Raw genomic sequence first — 22906 nt, forward strand, 5'->3', positions numbered from 1 at the left:
CTCCCACCCCACATGTCCCCACCCCCTGTCTGATAGGCACGCGTGCATACACAGACACACACAGACACACACACACACACACACACACACACACACACACACACGGGGCACACATGGGGCCCCTCAGTTCTGCTTTTGTGGTTATCAGAACTTGGACTGAATGACTACTGAATGATTGAGAACAGACCAAGATGTCATGAATGATAGTTTCCCCAGGGGCACCACTCCAGGCTTCCCTAGCACCCCCATGCCTCTTTGACTCACATTATCCAAAAAGAGGTGATCGGTCTGGTTGTACAGGGATCCTGGCTATAGGACTGGGTGAAGGGAGGAAGTTGCATTAGACCCATACCGTCCCAAAAGGACCAGAGAGGTACCTTAGAAGTCACCTCCGGATTTTGGGGGGTGGGGGGGTGAACGGTGGAGCTCTGGGTCCCCCACCCCTGTTTTAGTCAAGATAGCTCTGTTTTATATATTTTACAGGCTGGAACCCAGATGGAAAATTTCTTTTCAAGAATATGTTTCAAGGTTAAAAAAACATTTGAAAACCATTGGAGTTAGACAATTTCTGAAGCTTTTTTGACTAAGGTTCTATAATCTGCAAGAGCGCAACATGGCGTAGGAGCTTTACTTTTTTGAAAAAAAATGAATTTAATTTCAATAATTTGCTTTGGAACTTTACAACATCCCTTGGGAAATTTGCAGACACGCTGTCACAGAATCAAGGTTAACAATTACTCCTTCTTTCTCCTACCTTTGTTCTTTTCCTTGGAAGAACCACTGTGAAGAAACAATTTCATCACCTCCCAAGTGGCCAAACTTGGAAGGAATCAGTTCATCCCTATACGATAAACATTCCCAGGAAGGAGACTTTCCCAGAGGTCCTTATCTGGCAAAATGCTGACTAGAGAGTGATTGTTGAAATGTGGAAACTGTTCGAACAGGAAAGCTGGAATTGCAGTCTCTTGAGTTTGCTCTTTGTTGGTAGGCTTTAACTGATAGATGACAGTTTTAGTCTTAGACTGAGGTGTTGGGTAATTTTGTTTATGTGGTGGAAAGTCATGAAGCACAAAGAAGCTATTAGTAAAGCCTGGGTGACTTGAGTTTCATTGAACAGAATAGCCAAACAGATGTTCTTTCAAGGTCCAGGGTTCTCAGACACAGATCCACTACTCACACGCCAACTAGCCCATGCATTGTCACAGGAAGTTGATTTCCTTCTGAACAATTTAAGAAGTTGCAACACTTTTTAGAAGAGACGTCAGTACAAGGATAACACTAAAAACGTTAACTTTTTATGTGGCACCCTCACACAGTCCCCTTATTTTACTATGTGAGGCTGAGATTTTCCATCTATTTCTTATGATTCTGTGATTGGGGTCTGTATCTCCTGTGATTGTACCATCATTTCCCCTTTTATCATTGTTTCCCAGCATCTAAGCCAGTGTCTAGCACATGATAGGTAGTCAACAAATACACTCTAGGTGAATGGATGATTGTTTTCTATTCCACGTAGTCTTCCCCATGAAACATTATCATAGACTGTGGCTTGTTAAGAGATAAGCAAGGAATTTAGGTGAAAATTAGTTTTATCCCAGTCATATTTTCTTAACGGAGGTTTCCTGTCAAGTCAAAAGCCATAGCTATTTGTTAACATAGACTAGGTTTCCAGGGTGTATTATTTGTCACTGAGCAGAGAAAAGAAGAATATGGTGACATCTATACCTACCTTTCCTGAGGTTGTGTGTTTTTTTTCCAGATGGAGCCTGGTCAAGCTGTTCTGCCACTTTTCCAGTTTCTTAGCAGATTATCCAGTGTGTGCTTTTCTTTACATGTACAATAAAGTCAATCCATTTATATTTTCAGTGCCATATAATATAAATATCATAAATATGGATGTTTTAAATCCATAATCATCTCAGCTGATTAGGATGGCTTTTAACACAGCCATTAATGGTGCACGTTCTCCACAATGTTTTCCCCAGTCTATAAAGAATAGACCCTGAGAATGTGAAATTGAATAGCGTCCCTGGCTTGGACTACACTGATAAAGTAATAAAGACTTTGACCGATGGCCATGCAAGCTTTGAAATTTAATGACGCTTCCTTTTGTCAGAGCACTTCTCTCCAGTCATGTGTATTGTGTGTCAGCTTCCTTGCTGGATTTCATTCTCAGTATGCCTCACAACGGCATCAGAGGTTTTAATTAATCATTAGATATTAGTTTGAATCACTGAAGAAACCTCTCACCATCTACATTCCAGTTCAGTAAAGTAATAACCAAAGCACGAAGCCTTTTCCCAATGTTAATGGACAACTCTAAGCGTCATTGCTCTGTCTGTGGAGTCCTGGTTTCTCACACTTCGGATTGTGAATACACAGGTGCCATAACACAGAGATCTGAGGAAATCATCTATAATCATGAATAATTATATCATATTTACATTTAATTGTATAAATTAGACTATAGAGGCTATTAGTATAGGGGATGGATAGGACCTCATACTCAAAAAGGCTCCCTTTAGCTGTCTGCCAGCTGTGCCCCCCCCGCCTACTGAGAAAGATGTCTGTGGGATCAAGGCAGGGTGCTTTCCCAGAGTCCCAAGCACAGATGGCACCACCAATGCAAATATTTCTAGGCACAAGCAGAGGCCAATGGGCCATGCTAGTCAGTGAGGTTTCTCACAGAGGTGGAAGTGGGGGTGGAGGGAATGGGCAATGGTCCAGATTGGCCCACCTCTCTCCAGGCCACCATTTTCCAGTGGAACTTTGAGGAGTTGAAACCTGGCCAGTTAGGTAATATGAAAGGTTAGATGTCAAGGCAGGAGGCTATATCATATATCAGTTTGTTAATTTGATTTATAATGGTTAAATGTTTAGACATATGGTATGTGGGTCTCCATCTGTGCTTGCCTCAAGCCTCTTAAATGTTCTACGCAGGCTTATATCATCCTGTCTGCCATTGAACTTAGTGAGAATGTGAAAGGCACCCGTTAGTGAACCTGAAATTGTGGATTCTTCGTTTGTCCCAGGGTTTGCATAGTGTAAATACCCTATATAGGGCAGTGAGATTCTCTGTTGTTTAAAAAATGTGGGTTTTGTTCAACTTGGTGCCTAAACACAACCTGACTCCTTCATCTCATGCTCAACCGAAGAAACAGCAATTTATTTATTTCAAGACAGGAGAGGTTTGGGGGGAAAGTAGCTATTTCATGCGTTGGATGTCCTGGGAGTAATTTTAGGGATGGTCTAAGGGATTTGTAAGCAAAATTTCCATTAACATAATTTCTAGTAACCCAGTAAGAAGCAATCCCATGAATCCAGCTACCTGAAGACAATGTGAGATATCACACGGGTCTAACCCAAGGGAGAGAGGAGTCTTTAACTTTCTGCTTCCTTTTCAGGAACAAATCCTAAGTTTAACATTCCTCATTGTCAATAAAGTCTTCTTCATGTAATTGTCCTTCATATCATCATATTAGAACTATTTTTATTATTTGAAGCTTAATACAAGAAGATTCCAACTTGTTATTAATACATATTTAATATTAGATCATTTCTCCTAAAGCTGATTCTGCTGCCTCCAATCCTACCCTGAGTTTCTAGTCTCAATAATTCCACTTCTGTTTACAGGTTCCCACAGGCTTTTTTTTTTTTTTTAATTGTTGAAGGCTTTTATACCATCTCCAAATTTTCCACAACTCTTTTGAGACTAAACATAATGTGGATACAGCACATTGAGACTCGTGGCCTCACAAATTCCACCCGAGGTTCTTGTTAAAATGCAGAATCTGATTCAGTAGGCTTAGGATAAGGCCAAAGATCCTGTTTTTCTAACAAGCTTTTATATGACAGTGCTGCTGGTCTTGGGAACATAGCAAGGTGCTGTAAGATTTCATCAAGGAAAACAGCAATCTCTGTCCCACTCTTTCCCACTCTAAACCCACTTTTCAGAGGTGATCATTTTTTGAGTTGAAGTATTATACTAACATCATACTAGCATTTTTTGAGAGAAAGAGAAAGAGAGAGAGAGAGAATCTCAAGCAGGCTCCATGCCTGGCACCGAACCCAATGCAGGGCTCAATCTCATGACAGTGAGATCATGACCTGAGGAAAATCAAGAGTTGGACTCTTAACTGACTGAACTACCCAGACGCCCCTACCATTTCTTGATTTTTTTTTTAAATTATATATCTGACTCCTGAATTCTTTCTATAAAAGGTTAAACTATGGCTCTTTTATACCAGATCTCCATACATGTAAATTTCCCCCCACAGTATCATTATATAATATATTTTGGCTTAGTCAATATATTCAATGTTTACATTACTATGAGTATATAAAAATTATTAACAGCTGACCATATATCATAGTATAATTGTATTTCCATTCTTGTATTACTTTTAATTTTCCCTGGATTTATTAGTTGCCTCAATTTTTTTTATTTCATCACTTTATTTTATGTACCTGTCACTAAAATAGCCCAAAACCCTTCTTCAAAACTTGAAAACTTTTTGCAATATGGCCAAACAACTCAATCTGAGTTTTGTTTTTTTCTTTTTTCTTGGCAACAGCCCTCTGAGAATCCTCCATCACTTGCTCTAATTTGGGCTGATTGCCCTATGATTCTGTGCACAATTATTTTTTTATTTTTTGGGTTTTTTTAATTCCTTTCACCATCATCCTAGGAAGTGCATTTTCTACTTTACTAGATATTGAGAAATTATTCTGTAAAGTGATGTTACCAACTCCCATCAGCAGTGTATGAGTGTTATCATTGGGTTATACTTTTGATCTTTTTTCTATTCCATTTTCTTTATTAGTTTTCTGGAATTTCTGCTAGATTGTTATTGGAGTTTGTGTATTAATTCTTTACTATCTTTTCTATCCTATTTTTTTTAATTTCTTCATTTTTTTTGTTTTACTTTCTGGGACATTTCTTTCATCTTGTTTCCAGTCCTTCTGCTGACTTGTCTATTTCTCTTATTATATTTTTAATTATTAATTATTATTTTCTGAATGTTCCTTTTGATAGAATCTTAGTCTTGTTTCACTGATGTAATACATTTGTTACATCTTTAAGGATATTAATAAAGAGCTTTAAACATCTTGAAGAGCTTTTTAGTGAATACACACACACACACAAAAGGAGAGAGAGAAATACAATGAACCTTCCATTTATACATCACTCAACTTCAACAATGATTAACATTTGCCTGTCTTATTTCATTTGTTTTCCCCCTATATGCACACTTTTTTTTCTGGAGTACTTAAATTCCAGATAAGATAACATCTTACTCATTGATATTTTGGTAGGCAAAACTTCTGGATAAGAGGTTTTTAAAAACCTTAACCACAGTACACTTAACACACAAAAAAAACAAAAAAAAAAATGGCAATTTCTTAAAATCTTTCCTTAATAAAACTCCATTATTCAAATTTCTCCATTTTCTCAAAAAGATCTTTTTACAGTTGGTTTGTGCAAATCAGTATCCAACTGATGTCCACCCATTATGATTGGTTGATTTGCCCCATTCTTATGCCATTTATTTGTTAAGCTAATGTATAAAACTGACCCTGATACATTTTTTGTAAACTCTTCATTTGCTTTTTTGCAGTATCTCTTTTCTCTGAGTTCTTTCTTGTTGATTTTTGTATCAATATTCATGTAACAGGTTTTGTCATGTTTGGTGATTGTCAAATGTTTGCTATTTAGGAGAAAGGCACTAAAAGTCTGGAAGCTCTATGTGCATGCTGGGAATTGTAGACTTAAGGGTGATTATTAGGACCTGAATGTCTTATTGGGGGCCCCCAAAGGCAATGTCTGTAAGTTGTCTCCTTGACCGTGTCCACTTCCCAGATGTCTTTCCTGGAGATGTCAAAGAAAGGGGCACAGACTTCTTCATAGACTTTTACAGGATCTTCCTCTTTTCTGCATTGTATCTTATCCCTTCCCTCAGTTTGGCCTTGGATCTGAAATGCAGATAGCCTCTCTAGTTCCTCTGATTCATCCACTCTAGACAGTAAGCCTTCTGTCCCACTCCAGGGACAGGGAGGGGTGGGGACCTCATTACATGTGTTCAAAATTACTCCCCTGTTCAGCCCTCTTCACTCTCTGGCCTCAGGGCCTCAATGCTTCCAACCCCTTGTTCTGAGAGACACTGCCCCTCATTGCCACCCTCACTCCATACTCCCCCACCTCTCATTGGGCATCTAGATTATAGTTTTACTTTACTAAAAAGTTAACAAAACTTATTGCAGTTTCTGGAGGGAGCAGAGGAAAATACATGTTTTCCACCTGCCATGTTTAACCAGAAGGAAATCTTGCTTTCTTTTTAAATAAATTAATTATGATACTCACTTGTTTCTGTTATATATACACACATATGCCTCACTTTTATTAATAGTTTGTAAGTTGAAAGGACTAATTTTTAAAAATTAAAAATAAATAATTATTTGTCTGCACTTAAACTGATAAAAATATGCTGGAATTTTGAGTCAGAAGTTAAATTGTTATGGAGACTTAAAATCATTCTGTTTGTGGAAATGAAGATTTCTCACTCTGTATAATACTCTAAATAACTTCTTCAAATAATAAAAGGGAATGTTCCATAATAGGGAATGTTTAGGGCATTCAAGAATGTATTAATTTGTATAGAAGCAGGCCTACTAATAGATAGCAGGAATGCATTTGGAAGATAACAACTTACTTCTTTCTTCCTTAGGGCTGTCACATGGTGACTGAAGAGCTTCATTCTATAACCTTTGAAACACAGATCTGCCTCTATGGCCTGACCATAGATTTAGAGGTAGGTATCAATTAACTCTTTGCTAATAATATTTTCAGTAATTTGTTGTCATTTGTAGATGAAAGCTGAGTCTTTTATAGGTTTTAGTACATTCTCTATTTTGTTGTTGTTTTACTTTGGAAAATCATTATGTCAGTTACTAATTAGTCAACATTCTACTGTTAGAATGTATACTATTCTAGTTAAATATAAATGATAAAATCTCATGGGCATTATCAATTTGATACAGATTGAATTTCTTACCCATATTGCATGTTTGCTGGTTCGTTTTCTGGACTGTTCTGAGTCATGAATACTCAGTGGAAAGCCTTAAACTATGTCACATAGTGATGTATTTTCAAAATTTTAACCTTTACATAAAATCCCTCAGAAGGAAGGTTTTTCTAGCGTAATGAGTAAAGACAAATGATAGGAACTTTAACAGTGCATTGATTTGATTCTCTTGTAACAGTCACCGTTGTGCTCAAAAAAGGAATAAAGAAATTCTGAGGATTAAATTGAACATGACTGACTCTGAGCTACTTGAAGGCAGGACATCATGACTTTGTCACTCCTTACCAGTGACTTACTCAATGTCTAGCACATAGTAGCTGTTCGACATCTGTCGAATAAATGAACGAACCAGTGCATGAATGAACAAACACGGTTTTACACACCCCAGATACGATCTTATTTGTGGGATGTATTGTTTTAAAGTCCTGCCTTTCTTTTGTTGTCTTGATGAATGTAAATTTGTAAAATGTTTCCATAAATGCCTTCCTCATCTCTTTTCCCTAAACTTCTATTTCTGTGACCTCTTAAGCTGGGTATTTTACTGTCTACAAAGATCTAACCTGTTATGGGGAAGGGACTAATGTAGGCTGATTGGTTCCACACACTATCTGTGAAAGCCTGTTTATTCCATGAGGTTGAAAACTCTGTACCAGTGCTACTAGGGTGAGTTCCACAGCAGACCAGGCAGCTATGTTTCTCCAGAATTGCTCACCTCTCCATCTTCTGCAGTTAAAACGCCCCATATTTAGTACTGACATTAATTAGACTGTCAGATCATAACTTGAATATATTGACCATTTCAGAGATAAATTTAAAATTAAATTCTTTAAAGTAACTTATTAAGAGGACAGTTGCAAAATCAACACAACCTCTAATTAGCTGCATTTTAGTCTATATATAAGAGAAAATATAAATATTTGTATGATGTCAAGGGAAGATATTGGAGAACCTAACTGACCAAGCAGTCTGAAAGAATTCCTGTTTCTATGGCTCCATTCATCCCTGTACTTTGACTCATACATGCTCAGAAAGTGCCCGTACCTTCACAAGTCATTTTAGTATCCAAGGCAGTGTAGACACCAGGATTAAAGGAGTGGAGCTGCCTTGAGATAGCCCTTCAGGGGACAGAGTCAAGTATAAAATCAGTGCAAGGTGCAACTACCTGTAATAACAGTGCTTTTTTTTTTTTTTTTTAAACCAGACCAGCTCATTACCTGTGGTGATGATTTCCAATGTCAGTCAGTTACCTAATGCTTGGGCATCCATCATTTGGTACAATGTGTCAACCAATGATTCCCAGGTAGAGTCTCTATTCCTATTTCTCCTCCTTTAATTATATTTGATTTGTTTTATTGTCAATAAAACCCATATGCATCAAAAGATATATATAGATAGATAGATAGATAGATAGATAGACATGAATTTTGAATATGTATCCATATATCTATATATATGAAATTTGGCATGACTTTTTGGGTTATTTTATTCCAGAACTCCAATATACTTAGTTGTATGAATCCTCTCTCATGTTATATTTAAAGCAATATATTCTGATGGGCTTGGACTCTGGGAAGGTTCCAACTAGCAAAACTGACAGACAGGTATTTGTTCTTCTGAGGGTCTGGTCACCTTCCAACTATGTGCATCACAGAGACTTCTAAGCCCATCCTGTGGCTCTGTTAATTGGGCTTGGGGAGACTTCTTGGTCTAGAATTTAGTATCTGACTGCTGTGTTTACCTCCTTACTTTTGGCCACACCTCCAAAGAGACTTTTCTACAAACGTAGAAAATTGGCTTCCAAATAAGTGACTAGAACATTAACCAATCTTGCCTAACCTACCCTCGGATTATAAATATTTTCAGGTTGATTATAGATTTAATCCATTCTAGGCTCAAGTTGGGTTTTAATGCCATCTGGTGGTTATTTGAAAAATAGATCAAAAAGTGGCCCTAAGTTACAAAGCAAGCCCAAAACAGATGCTCTTCTTATAAAGACAACCAGCGAAGGGAGTGGCAAAAAAGATGAGTCAGCCCTTCCCTTTGCTCCATCTTACAAAACCTCAGTGTTGTTGTCCTGGAAACCACCAAGGTCTAGAGAAAATAGGTCAAACGTAAATAACATTTCTTCCTAATTCAAAGCAAATATTCACTCTTAAGGGAAGAATTTTTTTTACCTTGGGTTCTAGCAACAAGAACAGACATAATGAGTTGGCTCTAAGTGTTCTTTCTCTTTTTTAAAAGTGGGCCTAATAAGGAAACAACATGGAAAATGACTCAGCCTTATTCTTTCTCATCCTCCGGTGCCCTGGCATCTGAAACAGATTAACTGTAGAGAGGAAACAGATAAACTGTAGAGAGGAAGGCTGCACGGGGTACATGGTACCTCGCTTCCTCTCAGGATAATAGTGAGAACAGGACTCATTAGAGAAGCCGCCTGGTCTTTAAAGCCAAGAAGAGCCTACACCCCTGGAAATAAATGCCATTTCCTGTTGCAAGCTACACATATTCAGAGCTTTTCATTCAACTCCAGGATGTAGGAGGGAAGATGGGTCACTTCTTTGTCCTTGGCACAGTACTGTTGCACTAAGATTTCCTCAGCATCCTTCTTCTGTAAGAAAGCCACCAAAGTTGTCATCCTGACCATCCCAGATTCTACTCTGCTCCTGGATGAGGAATCTGGAGATGCAGATCATATATAGCTCCTAAAACTTGGATGCACAGCCTACTTAGAGTTCAGCATAACAATGAACTCTGGTTCTCTTCTTTATTCTATTCTGCTTCAAAACCCAAGCTCCTATACCTTGATTATATTCTATGCTTTTTGGTCATTTATCCAGACACAATTTTCTGGTTCAGGGGAAACTGCCTTTCCAGAAACTCTCTCTCGCCATTCCTCCCCTTCCTATCTCCCACTCTTTGTTGGTGTTGGGTGCTGTGTCTTCTTTCAGTCCCATTTTCTGAAATCTGTTGGATTGATTCTTTTTCTTGCTGCCCAGCTTAGTTCCCGCTCACCAAAGGCCTTCTCCCCGCACTGCACTAGGTTAGTTAATTCTTGCCCTGCTACTCTCCTTCGGACATCTTTTTTGGCTTTCACACCTTCTGCTTCCCAGTAATCTGAGATAAAGTCTTCTCTTTCATTAATGTTGACCCAGTTCCTGGTACAAGCAATCTTGTTTGCAGTTAATCACACAGAAGATGCTGCTGTCCAGATCAAAAGAAAAGACTACTTTATTATCCATAAAACAGGACTCAGGTGAATTATGAATTCATAGTGTAGGGTCACCTTCTTTAGCCTGAGACTTAACCATTTTTGTGCTGTGGGATGCTTTGTTTGTTCAAGGTGTAACTTGTACCAACCCGTGATAAACTAATAACTTGATATAGGTTTTGTTTAAGATTATTAGTTCAGAAAAGAGTATTTGTCCGATGACTTGTTGGACAATGTTAAGTACTTATATGAGTTAATTGATAGCCCATAGTCTATGGAAATTTAAAAGATGCCCAATTATTCTTGCAAGGATAGATGGAGCCATATATGTTATTGGACTCAAAGATTAAGGAACTCTTTAGGAAAAGACAAAATTGGTTCAATTAAAAAGCACAACAGAAGTGCACCTGGGTGGCTCTGTCGGTTAAGCCCCTGACTCTTGATGTCAGTTCAATTCCTGATCCCAGGGTCGTGGGATTGAGTCCTGCATCTGGCTCTGTGCTGAGCATGGAGCCTGCTTAGGATTCTCTCTCTCTTTCTCTCTCTCTCTGCCCCTCTCCCCCATTAATGCTCTCTCTCTCTAAAAATAAAATAAATCCTTTTAAAAAAAGCAGTTCAAAAGATACCCCAACTTTAAAAAACTAAATAAGTAAAAATGAAAGGCACAAGAGAGATGAGACAATATTCTGTATTAACTTGGATTGGCATGAAGAGTTTAAAACAGGAACTTTATATATTGAATTATAATGTGCTCAATGTAATTAATGAATATAATCATCATTAAAAACTCTATTTCAGAACTTGGTTTTTTTTAATAATCCTCCATCTGCCACTTTGAGTCAACTCCTGGAAGTGATGAGCTGGCAGTTTTCATCATATGTAGGTCGTGGCCTTAACTCAGATCAACTCAATATGTTGGCAGAGAAGCTTACAGGTGAGAGCTGGTAGATGTAGAAGACTTGGCCTCTGTTTTGGGTACTCAAGTATTTTAGAGAACAAGGTGATATTACTACTACCGATAATAATAATAATGATAGTCATAATTTATTGACTGTCTACCATATTGTGAGGCACAGAGCTAAATGTTATGTTTTCTTTCTTCAGAAAGGGTATCTCATTGTTTTCTACATTTTATAGATGAGGGTACTTAGTTTCAGACGTTAAGTGACTTGCCATGGCTGCGTGGCTAGTACACAGCAGAGCCAAGACACGGGCCAGGTCTGTCCAGGTCCAAAGCCCCTTCCTTTCCATTCCACTCTCCAGTCTCCAGGGTGTTTCTGTGCCATTTCCACTGAGTGTGATGTGAAGCCTTGATGGTGCCTTGATCCTTCACGTTAATATCACAATGGTCATTAGCAACTGGACAATAGCTGATTCCAGGACCAGGGAATTTACTAGAAATTCAAAGCCACCCATGCAATACTTAATCCTCCGTATCAAGAAAGTTTCAGTTTTGACTAGTATTTTTTAAACTTGCAAAATAGTCATTGATACTTCATATAGTGACTATAGTGTAAGATTTTTCTAAAAGAATTTCAAAAGATATCTACATTTTGACAAGTCTGGGTGAACACATTTAGCATTGGATTTGTATGCATTTCTAGTTAAAGTAGGGCCAAAGATGGATTTGAGCAACAGCAGTGAAATCGTGTGTAATTTGGCAAGTGATGCTGGGTTGCCACTTGTACCTACTATGTGATCAATAGGTATTTAAATAAATCAGAACTATTGAAAAAATAAATAAATAAATAAATAAATAAATCAGACCTTTGGGGAATATTGAAAAATTTAGTTAATGTAAATATGCTTTTTGAACTTTAGTTTATAAATTCAATAGTAGGCATTCAGTAAATATTTGTTGACTGAATAAAGTTTTTAAATATATAGTACAGATAGTGGCCATACCCTTTCAGATTATTATTAAATTATCCTTGTGGGTTATAATTTCCTTTAAAATGTAGATAGAAACTTGTGTATCCTTTCATTTCCCTGGATCAGAGTAGTCAAAGGCTCCTTATTGCCTAATGGATCTCTAGTTCATTCTTTTCATGGCAATAATCAGGACTCCTGGTAATCTGGCTGTATCTAACTTACATAAATTTATGTTTATTAACCAACATTAGGCAGCTCTTACTGTCTCCTACCTAAGCCATGTTCATGTCCACTATGCCTCATCCTGCATTATTCTTACTACTGGAGTGGTTTATTCATCCTCCTGTGATAACTTATATCCTATTCATTCACTGGGGACCTGGTCCTAAAAACTCACCCTCTTCCTAAAACTATCTTAGCTCCTCCACTAAAAAGAATTTTTCTTAGATGATAAATTTCGTATCTTACATCTTTACTGTTCCTAGTATTAAGCACACTGTAAACCCATAGCAGGTGCCTAAGAAATTCTTGAAAGGGGCTGGGCAAAATCTAAATTGAGCACCATACTGAAGAGTTCAATTGTTTAATAAAAATCTCATTCTTTTCTTTCATTTTAGTCCAGTCTAGCTACAATGATGGTCATCTCACCTGGGCCAAGTTCTGCAAGGTACAAACAGGGGAACAAGAATATCATTTAGATCATTTTTTAGTAGTGCTTCTTTTTAAGCCTCCATAGTATAATTGGGGTTTTAAGGGTTTCCTGGATGCAGTTATTTTTTTATCTCTATTGTCTGACTTAGAGGAAATATTTCATTGAAAAATGAAACTTGAATTATTATATCAATTACTATTGAAATAGTATTTGAAATAATATTCGATTATTACCATTGAAATAATCATTGTCCTAACATGTTTTTTTATTCCACTAGGAACACTTACCTGGTAAATCATTTACCTTCTGGACATGGCTTGAAGCAATATTAGATCTAATTAAGAAACACATTCTTCCTCTTTGGATCGATGGGTGAGTTACAGGTTCTATTTTCCATAAGAGTTCATTAGGTTCTTATTTTTATGCTGGTTTTTTTTTCCCTTCTTTTTCTTTTCTTTTTAAACATGTTTAGTGTCGGGGGGGTGGTGGGAATGGTTCGGTTTCCTACAGTCTTCACAGAGTACTGATATCTAATCTTAGAAGACTATTTCATTGACTTTTATTACACTCAGTACAAATCTGTTCTTTGTGGATGAAATAAATGCAAGTGTAATAAATCATAGTGTTTGATCAGATAAAACTATGCATTGTTCTATTTTTAGGTATGTCATGGGCTTTGTTAGCAAAGAGAAGGAACGACTCTTGCTAAAGGATAAAATGCCTGGAACCTTTTTGTTAAGGTTCAGTGAAAGCCACCTTGGAGGAATAACTTTCACCTGGGTAGACCATTCTGAAAATGGTACATGCTTACTCTTGTTTATTCATGTGAAGTTAGTATTCACTTTGACTATTGGTGTTTCAGTTTTCAGAAATGTGTAGTGTGTGTTCTGTTTTTCATGTGTTCGGTGAGCTTGAATATTAGTTGTTACAGTTGTCCCAGAAGAGAGAACCGTGAATTTTTCACAGCCTATGTGGGTGTCCTCTATCATATGGCCATATGTACCATCCACACTGCAGAAAAGGGCTAGCATTGTTTTATAGCCAGTGACATAAAGATAACGTGGGTAGGAAGAATGTCCGCAAAGAATGCCCTGCAGAAGCCTGAATATTCCTCCCCTCACCCACCCTTTTTTTTTAAGTTTATTTATTTTGAAAGAGAGAGAGGGAGAATGGGGGAGGGGCGAAAGAGAAGCAGCATGTGAGAATCCCAAGCAGGTTTCACACTGTCAGCATAGAGCATGACGTGGGACTTGATCTCACGAACCATGAGATCATGACCTGGGCCCAAACCAAGAGCTGGATGCTTAACCAACTGAGCCACCCAGAGGTCCTTCACCCTTTCTGTTTTTCCAGGAGAAGTGAGATTCCACTCTGTAGAACCCTACAATAAAGGCCGGTTGTCTGCTCTGCCATTTGCTGATATCCTTCGAGACTACAAGGTTATTATGGCTGAAAACATTCCTGAAAACCCTCTGAAGTTCCTTTATCCTGACATTCCCAAAGACAAAGCCTTCGGTAAACACTACAGCTCCCAGCCGTGCGAAGGTTAGTTTCTTTCAGTTTGCTTGTTTTGTCCAGATTTTGGAAAATGACCTCATACTGGAGTAAACAAAGTTCTTCTTTTTATGTTTACTTTGATCATCATAAGACCTAGGGGGTACATGGAGGTCAAAGCCTTAGAAATGAAGTAGTGTGTCAGTTTCTGAGGAGGGATGGCTGGGGCTGTCCAACTCCAGCAGAGTAGTTAGTAATCAATAGTTGTGACAGGACTTAACCATGGCATGGTGGCCTCTTACAGCCACTTGTAGAGTTTGAGTTTTCTCCTTCCTAAAATAGAAGTGGTGCTGACTTCACCTCTATGACTTTGGGAGAAGAAAAATAATGAGGAAGTAATGATTAGAAAGCTGTCACAAGTTAGGCGAGTTTGTTTTCTGCAAAAGAAGCCTGGGGTTTACAAGCTTTATATTTTTTACCTACTATCATCGCACAACTCAGATTGTATGGTTATTTGGCAGGGAGGGGACAAAGGGGTCTGTGCTTCATTCCCCACTACTGCTGGCCTACCAATAACAAGTCTTGACATGCCTGCCTTTCCTGGTTGCAAAGGGGCTTAAATAACACCTGATCAAAATAAGCAATTGGTAAATATTTGTTAAATACATGACAGGACATAAATAAAATTAGCTGTGTAACTGTAATGTAAGTTCACCATTCTGTGTCTCTAATAAAAGCGTATATGATCCATTACAATGTTCATGGATAGCCACTAAATCTACGAGCACCATCTTGTGAAATATCCTGCAGTTGTTAACTCCTAGATGGTGACTTGCTGCTGCCCTAGAGTTACCTTAAATCCCTCCAGCACACAAATAAATCAGTCTTTACAATCAAACTTAAACATAACATAGAAGATAGAAGATAGGTAATATAGCTCACTCTCAATTTTTCCCATGCATTTTGGAGACAGTAATATGCAAAGTCAGATTAGGCCTATCAAGAGATTTGTTTTTCTCTTCTGGCACATTTCAGGTTCTCTAAAATACTGTTTCATCTATTCAGCTAAAAATTTTTGTGAATCGCTAAACAATCATATTATCTCTCTTCTTTTTAACATTACTTATATTTTTCTAGACTCTTTAATAATTTTATCAATAATATTGGTAACATTTTATCCTGCCTTTCTTTTCTAGTCTCAAGACCAACAGAAAGGGGGGACAAAGGTTATGTTCCATCTGTATTTATCCCCATTTCAACAATGTAAGTAACCTTAGCCACATGTAAAATATCTATTATTGAATTTATTTTTTAAAAACTAAGGTTTTCTACAGGAAATTGAAGGATAGAGCAGAGTACATATACCTGACAATAAAGCATTTCAATGCTCAATGTCCCATTTTCTTTAATACATAAAGCGACTCTTCAGAATGCTCCATAGTCTACCATAACTGGAATTATAAAGTTGCCCTTCTATATGCTGTATATTCCATAATAGGCTGAGTGCTCTCATTTCAAACAATGAATTAGGCATCTCCATGTCACAAATAGATGAAGCCCTAGAAATGAGTGCCATTTAATCCTTTTCAATATGTACTTTGTTATCTCTTTAAGCCGAAGTGATTCAACTGAGCCACATTCTCCAACAGATCTTCTTCCCATGTCTCCAAGTGTATATGCAGTGCTGAGAGAAAACCTGAGTCCCACAACAATTGAAACTGCAGTATGTTCCCTTTCTTTTCCATTGCTGGTCAGGGGCACTCCTAATGAAGCAAATGTGGTACCTGTTACTCAAAAGGGCTCAAGTTCTGCCTGAGAAGTGAGAAAACACATCTGTTGGAACAATTCCATGTGCATAACACTGGGTGTGTCTGTATGTTGCTGTGGGTCACTGACATTATGGGCATTGAAAGCAGACACCTTCCCTCATTTGAACTGCTTTATGTTCTTTCCATCAAAAGCCACTAAAGGGTGAAGTATTCCTGTGCCTCACTCTTGTTCTCTTTGTCTCTACTTTCACCATTGGTCACTGGTCAATATTTATTTTAGTTCACGCATCACAAATTCCAATTCTTCTTGATTAATTGTCACTTACATTAGTCTTCAAGTAGTATATGAATTACAATCAATAGCAGCATAATAATACCCTCCTGAGAAGTGAGTCACAATCTTAAATGCGAAATGTGATTTAGGATGCATTTTATCTATTATTGCTCCTCAATACCATCAGGTGATTCAAACCCCCAATTTACATACGGATGAACATACTAGAATAATAGAATCTTGGAGAGACCCTGAGCCCCACGAGATTTCTATCTGGTGTTGGGAGAAAAATTTTTACTTTACCCATCAAGATTCATTTGGCTAATCTAAGAATTAAATTGACATGAAACGGATGAATAGGAGAAAGCCAAATAATTACTAACTAAATGAAGTACTAAGAGAGAGGCCATTAGAATTTGAGGCTCACAGTCAGACACTTGAGGCTTATATGCCATTCTGAGCCAAGGAAAAGGGGCTAGGAGTATGGGACTTCAAAGGAATGAAGACAATTCACAGGAAGATGAAAAAGAGTAAACATTTCATAAGTAAATGTTTGCTGGACCATACGGAAACGATGGGACACAGAGAAGAATTTTAACAAACAAAGTGTTCATTCCTCCCTGTCTACCATACCTAGTTCATATTATACTGTAGTTATCTATGGTGATAGCTCCCTTCCTGGACCAGTTCCTCTATCTAAATGCTTTTAGACAGGCGGAAAGTCAAAGTTTCTTCCTGAGCCTTTTGTTTCTTAAAAATAATCATCCTAGGGGCACCTGGGTGACTCAGTCGGCTGAGCGTCTGACTTCAGCTCAGGTCATGATCTCATAGCTCTGTGAGTTCGAGCCCCACATCGGGCTCTGTGCTGACGGCTCGGAGCCTGGAGCCTGCTTCGGATTCTGTGTCTCCCTCTCTCTCTGCCCCTAACCCACTAGCATTCTGTCTCTGTCTCTCTCAAAAATAAATAAACATTAAAAAAATAATAATCATCATCATCCTAAAATAATCCACATGCTAAAAAGACACATTTTGGGGTAGAAAATATTACTCCTCTACACAGGTTATAAATCAAGTGAGTTTTAGTCCTTCTCTTGAAGATTTCCAGGGATGGAAAATCCATAGTCCCCTCTGACAGCTTATTTCAGTGTTAGTTGTCTTAAATCATTTAGCTATAAGAGAACTTTTGCTACACTTTACAAGCATTTTCTCATTACATTTTTGTGGGATGAAATTTGTAAATACTTAGTAGTTAATTAGTAGAAATATTATGATGTATATAGTAGATAAGAGACTGTTTACCTAAGAAATTATGGCTTATTTGCAAAACTAATAGTTTCCTCAAAAATCATTTTCATTTTCCAATTTTAGATGAAGTCTCCATATTCTGCTGAATGACAGGATAAACCCTTGACACTCAAAAGAAGGAAGCAAATGAAAAAGCTTAAAGACTGATCTTTGCCAACAATCATATCTTATTTCTTCAGCTTTGTATAGACCAGTTTCCAGGAAATGGTTGAAGTCTGAAGCTCTCCTTTCACTGGCATGACACCACCAATTGGGAATGTTTTGATTGGAATGCTAAAAACCAATGCTTCAGATAAACTTGCAAGATAAGACACTTGAAGAAACCACTGTTAGTATAACATTAACAAAAGACTCGTTTGTATATATTTGTTTCATTTCTGATTTTTTTCTCACATGTTACTTATGATTTTGGCTCCAGAAGGATTAAGTAGATTTCAGAATAGAGGCACCTTGCTGTCTCAGTCAGAAGAGCATGTGACTCTTGATCTTGGGGTTGTGAGTTTGAGTCCCACATTGGATGTAGAATTACTTAAAAATAAAATCTTTAAAAAAAAAAAAAGAAAAAAAGATTTCAGAATAGGTCAAGAATGATAGAGTCACACCTACATCAGTCAAAAACCAGCAAGAAGGCCTAAGAGAAAAGCCAAATAAGCTAATGTCCTGAGTTCTGGCAGGTAAGAGTCGTCACAATAGATACCAGATGGAAGGAACGGTGGGACACGAACAACAGCAATTCACAGGGTGTCCTGGAATGAATTATGAAGCCTCGTGATTGCCATGTCAATACTGTCCCAACTTTGGGGTTTACAGCTGTTGGTACCACTGCCGGGGACGACCTCTCCTTAGGGGAAGGAATTCAGTATCATTCTCTGGTGGTATTCTCAGGTAAATTGCACTGAAAGTAGGTACAGAGGTAAAAATCTCATGAAACAAGGGCTCTAGAAGGGCTTGGACTAGGTGAGTCCTATGATCCTTTCCAGCTCTGAGTCTCCAGTCCCATGAATCCAACTTGAGTCTGGGAAAGCAGTTTAGGATGAAGAGAAGTTCCATCCCTTCAGTTTTCTCCGGTGATGAGGGAGGAGAGGGGTTTTACTGGATGCTAATACAAGTATATAAGCTGCAGATCTTTTCTGATCCTTGCCTTGCTTTAGTGGTGACATTGCCCAGATACTGCCCTTAGTTACTAATGCAGGATCCCCCAATACCCAAGACCTGGAGAGGTCTCTATGTCTATAAGCCCTAGGGAAGTTGTTGAACCAGGTGAGGAAGTCACAATACCAAGACATCTGCCATGACCAACTACAAAAAATCTTGTTGCTGGTGTTCAAGGTGAGGTCTGACTGCAGAATCAGAGATGACCATTCCCTCTGGAGGATCTCTCTGTAACTTCTTCTGCCCACCTTTTATTCCTGAGGCAAGCCACACAGAGAGAGGCTAATGTGTAATGGAAAAGGTTACAAAGAAGAAAAAAAAAAAGGTTTTAATATAACCTGTATTCTCTCTTAAAGAGAGTCCATCTTACCAATTTCATCCTTTATACCCACTCACATGCGCCCGACTGGATCTTATATTGTTCTTTGAGAGGCAAGCTCTGCACCTGCCCCAAGGCCAGTTCCCTTATTCCTATGCAAGCTCCTGAATAGTACTCTTATGGTCAAGGTGTCTATTGGATGGAAGACCATCAGGCTAACTTGAGGTGCATTCTCCCAGTCTCTCTTCCATAAGCCCCATTTTCTGAAATTCAAATATATCAATTGGCAGCAACATTAGAGTAAACCATCGTAAACCTTAAAGAAGTAATCTCCAGGAAATCTACCTGGAAATACTCTTAAACAATTGGATTTAGAAGCTAAAAAAGGTTTCAGAAGCTTTTCATTCCCTGGAATGTATTAAAAGTATTACGCACTCTTATTCAGCAAAATTTTTAGAAACTGCCCAATATAGAGCCTGGTAGCAGAATGCCAAGGTCTCATGTATGATCTCAACCATCATTGTTATTTGAGGGTAGATAATGCAAGGACATCTGTAGTTTGCTCCCTATAATAGAAACAGAGGCAATGTAGTAAGAATAAGAGTTCAACAAGTGCCTGTTTTCGGTTCAGAAAATCAAAACCAAGCTCTTGATCCCAGTATAGAATTAGTTCCCAAGAGTGTGAGTCTTACATTCCAGAAATCATGTTTGTGAGAGTAACAGGATTTTGGCAAGGTATTCCTGGATATCCCTGTTTAGTTCAGGGCAAGGTGTGTGCCACATGAGGTGAAGTGCAATGAATGGGAAGGGAATTTAGACCACACTTCCAACAAATCCTCCCTCAAAAAAATTTTTTTTCACAACTGGCGGCAGCAAATAAGTAGCATTTAATGAAACAAAGTGTAGATTTATTTTTTAAATATTGAATCACATTTTCACTTCTCCCTTCACCCATCCCAGACCAATCACAGACGTCCATTTTGCTAAACCCTTTGCAAATTCTTTTTCATGTAGACTCATTTTGACCAATTGTCCCAAATATCAATGCCTTTGTCTATAATGTTGAAAGAAAGCAGCTGTCAGTGGATTTCCTCAAAGTCTTCAGGTGGCAAGGAAGACCCCCCAGAGACCCATAAAGAATGAGTATGCTTCTGGCAAACCCAAGGGATTTTTCTTTACATGTTCAGGAGACCCAAGAACTCCCTGCAGAAGAAGGAACAGAGTAGAGGTCAAACCAATCAGAGCTATATTCCAACAGCAGATAAGTGTAGTCTGGACTTAGCAAACTGCCTCTGTGCACACTCCAATTTTTCACAGATACTTTTTTTTTTTTTTCAAATTGACCATGAGCATTCATTGATTTGACTGCATTTTTTAGTCTGGCTTATTGAAGTATAATATAGTAAAATTCACCCTTTTCTGACAAGCCCATACAGCTGTGTAGCTACCACTGTAAAAACATTTCCACCAGAGTCCTCACAAAGAGGACGCTAGAAAAACATGAGTAAGGACATTCTCTGCAACATCCTTAAATACAACAAACAACTCCATGCAGCTTCCTATGTAGGCAGACAGCTCTGTTTAAAATAAATTGGGGGTTGGGGGCAGGGAGGGGCACCCGGGTGGCTCAGTCAGTTAAGTGTCCTACTTGGGCTCAGATCATGATCTCATGGCTCGTGAGTTCAAGCCTCATGTTAGGTTCTGTGCTGATAGCTCAGAGCCTGAAGCCTGCTTCAGATTCTGTGTCTCCTCTCTCTCCCCCACTCCAGCCCTGTCTCTCCCTCTCTCAAGAATAATAAACATTAAAAAAATGTTAATAAAAATAAAAATAAATAAATAAAATAAATCAGGGGGGTGCCTAGGTGGCTCAGTCCCACTCTTGATCTCAGCTCAGGTCTTGATCTCAGGGTCGTGAGTTCAAGCCCCACATTGGGCTCCACGCTGGGTGTGTGAAGCCTACTCAAAAAAAATAGATCATTTTACCCTCTGTTTATAACCTTCAAATGGTTTCTGGTGCTCTGGATTAGCAGTTCTTACCTGGGGTACTCATGAGTTTGGATGGCAAAAGAGTTTTCACAGACTTCTAACTGAAACTTAGAATTTCCTTCAATTATGAATAAAGGCAACAAACCATAACCCGCACCTTTTTCTCACATTAGAGTTGTTACAATTATCTCGAAATATTTCTTATGCTAAGCACAATTTTGAAATTGTCATCAGACCCACTGCTAGAGCCTATTTAATGCCATTAACAAAGAGGCACTTGTATCACTATATCACAAAGTTGGTTTTAATATTTTGATATCTGCATCTCACTGTGGTTGCTTTTCCATTTAATCTCATGTATTTTCTTTTATTCAACTAAAAATATTATTCTTTGCAGGAGTTCATAGGCTTCATCAGACTGCTGAAGGGGCCTGTGGCACAAAAATTTAAGAATCCCAACTCTGGGATGATGACCATAATTCTCAAGGGATCTTTCCAAAGTCATATATTATTTAGTCTCTTCTTAGTCTTCAACTCCTCTCTCATCACCTCCCCAAACAATGGCTTCTCACTCTCCAAAACATACACCCACAAGACTGTGCTACTCTCCATTTCTTTGATGACCCAAGTGCTCTCCTGCCTCCCTCCACTGCATCTTCTCAAGTCTCCAACCCCACCTTATCCACCTTGCTACCTGGATAATGTTCATACATCCTGAGGATTCTAGAAAGCCTTCTGCCCCCACACTCCCCATGTGCACATGTGAATGACCCCAGGTCACATCATGCTTCCAGATCCCCCAGCACCGTTCCTATCAACCTTGTTGTAAAGGCATATTAGCTGTCCTCTTCATTAGACTCTAAGCAAACTCTCTATGGACAGGGACCAAGAAGGTTTTGTTAACAGTTATATCCCTAAAATCTAATGTAGTCTCTGCCTCTTAATAAATATTTGTTAATGATTTAATATTTGAACACATAGAAGACAGTAATTAGTTCCTTTCTTTATATTGCTCCTTGACCTGCCTGCAAGACTAAGCTAGAATTCTCCATACAACCTTCCAAATTCTAAAATTATGGGACAGTCACTAATATTATACTTCAAATTTAGTAACCAAAACATGCTTGCCATTGCTTCCCTCTACTTCACCTCACTCGTAACTTCCAAACTCTGTAGAAATGCTCTGGATAAGATTGTCTGATTATCTGCTTATTCTAACTTCTCTTTAATTTAGAAACCTTATACGTACGTGCCTAACATCCCAGACTTCTGTTCATCCATAGATGAACCAAGTGCTCTTGAAAGTTCCCCTTAACTCTGCCTTCATTAAACTCATTGCCTTTACTACTCCTGGGGAAAGCCCTACACAACACTCTTATATTAGGCTTGACAGTCATCCAGTTAGATGCCTCACAGACTGCTGTCAATGGGAAGAACCCTAGAGGCTGTCTAGACAGGGTGGAGATGAGGGAGAGGTTGATAAGGATGTCGAACAGTGGTGCTCTCATTAAAATCCTTTGGGGAGTTTTTCAGAGTACACATGTCCTTTATTCTCCTCCCCTCAATTCTAGCTCAAGAAGTCTAGAGCCAGTGTTGAGATCTGAATGGTTGAATTAACCTGTGATTCCTGATTCCGGTGTTGGTTGATGGTATTATGCACTCGTTAAAAAATGTATATTATAAAAATACTGAGATTGTGTATCAGGGACTGCCTTTCTCAACTAGAGTTTCCCATCTGAACCATAAGACACAGTAAGTAATTAGCTTGACTATTTTCTCAGTTGACCCAAGGA

At 38.3% G+C, this 22906-nt stretch overlaps 1 protein-coding gene across 1 annotated transcript in view; it reads left to right on the top strand.

The window, feature by feature from the left end:
* Nucleotides 1-18019, top strand: part of STAT4 (signal transducer and activator of transcription 4) — a 113402-nt gene extending 95383 nt beyond the window's left edge. The window contains exons 16-25 of the mRNA XM_019462523.2: nt 6726-6809; nt 8284-8382; nt 11089-11224; nt 12780-12829; nt 13092-13186; nt 13477-13613; nt 14168-14359; nt 15505-15571; nt 15923-16031; nt 17720-18019. Of these exons, the coding sequence (XP_019318068.1) occupies nt 6726-6809; nt 8284-8382; nt 11089-11224; nt 12780-12829; nt 13092-13186; nt 13477-13613; nt 14168-14359; nt 15505-15571; nt 15923-16031; nt 17720-17746 (996 nt within the window). The 3' untranslated portion in view covers nt 17747-18019. The remainder of the gene's footprint in view (nt 1-6725; nt 6810-8283; nt 8383-11088; nt 11225-12779; nt 12830-13091; nt 13187-13476; nt 13614-14167; nt 14360-15504; nt 15572-15922; nt 16032-17719) is intronic.
* Nucleotides 18020-22906: the final 4887 nt, after the last annotated feature.

This window comes from Panthera pardus, unplaced genomic scaffold (genome assembly GCF_024362965.1).
Source record: "Panthera pardus isolate Hobbes unplaced genomic scaffold, ASM2436296v1 HiC_scaffold_10, whole genome shotgun sequence".
Taxonomy (NCBI): Eukaryota; Metazoa; Chordata; class Mammalia; order Carnivora; family Felidae; genus Panthera; species Panthera pardus.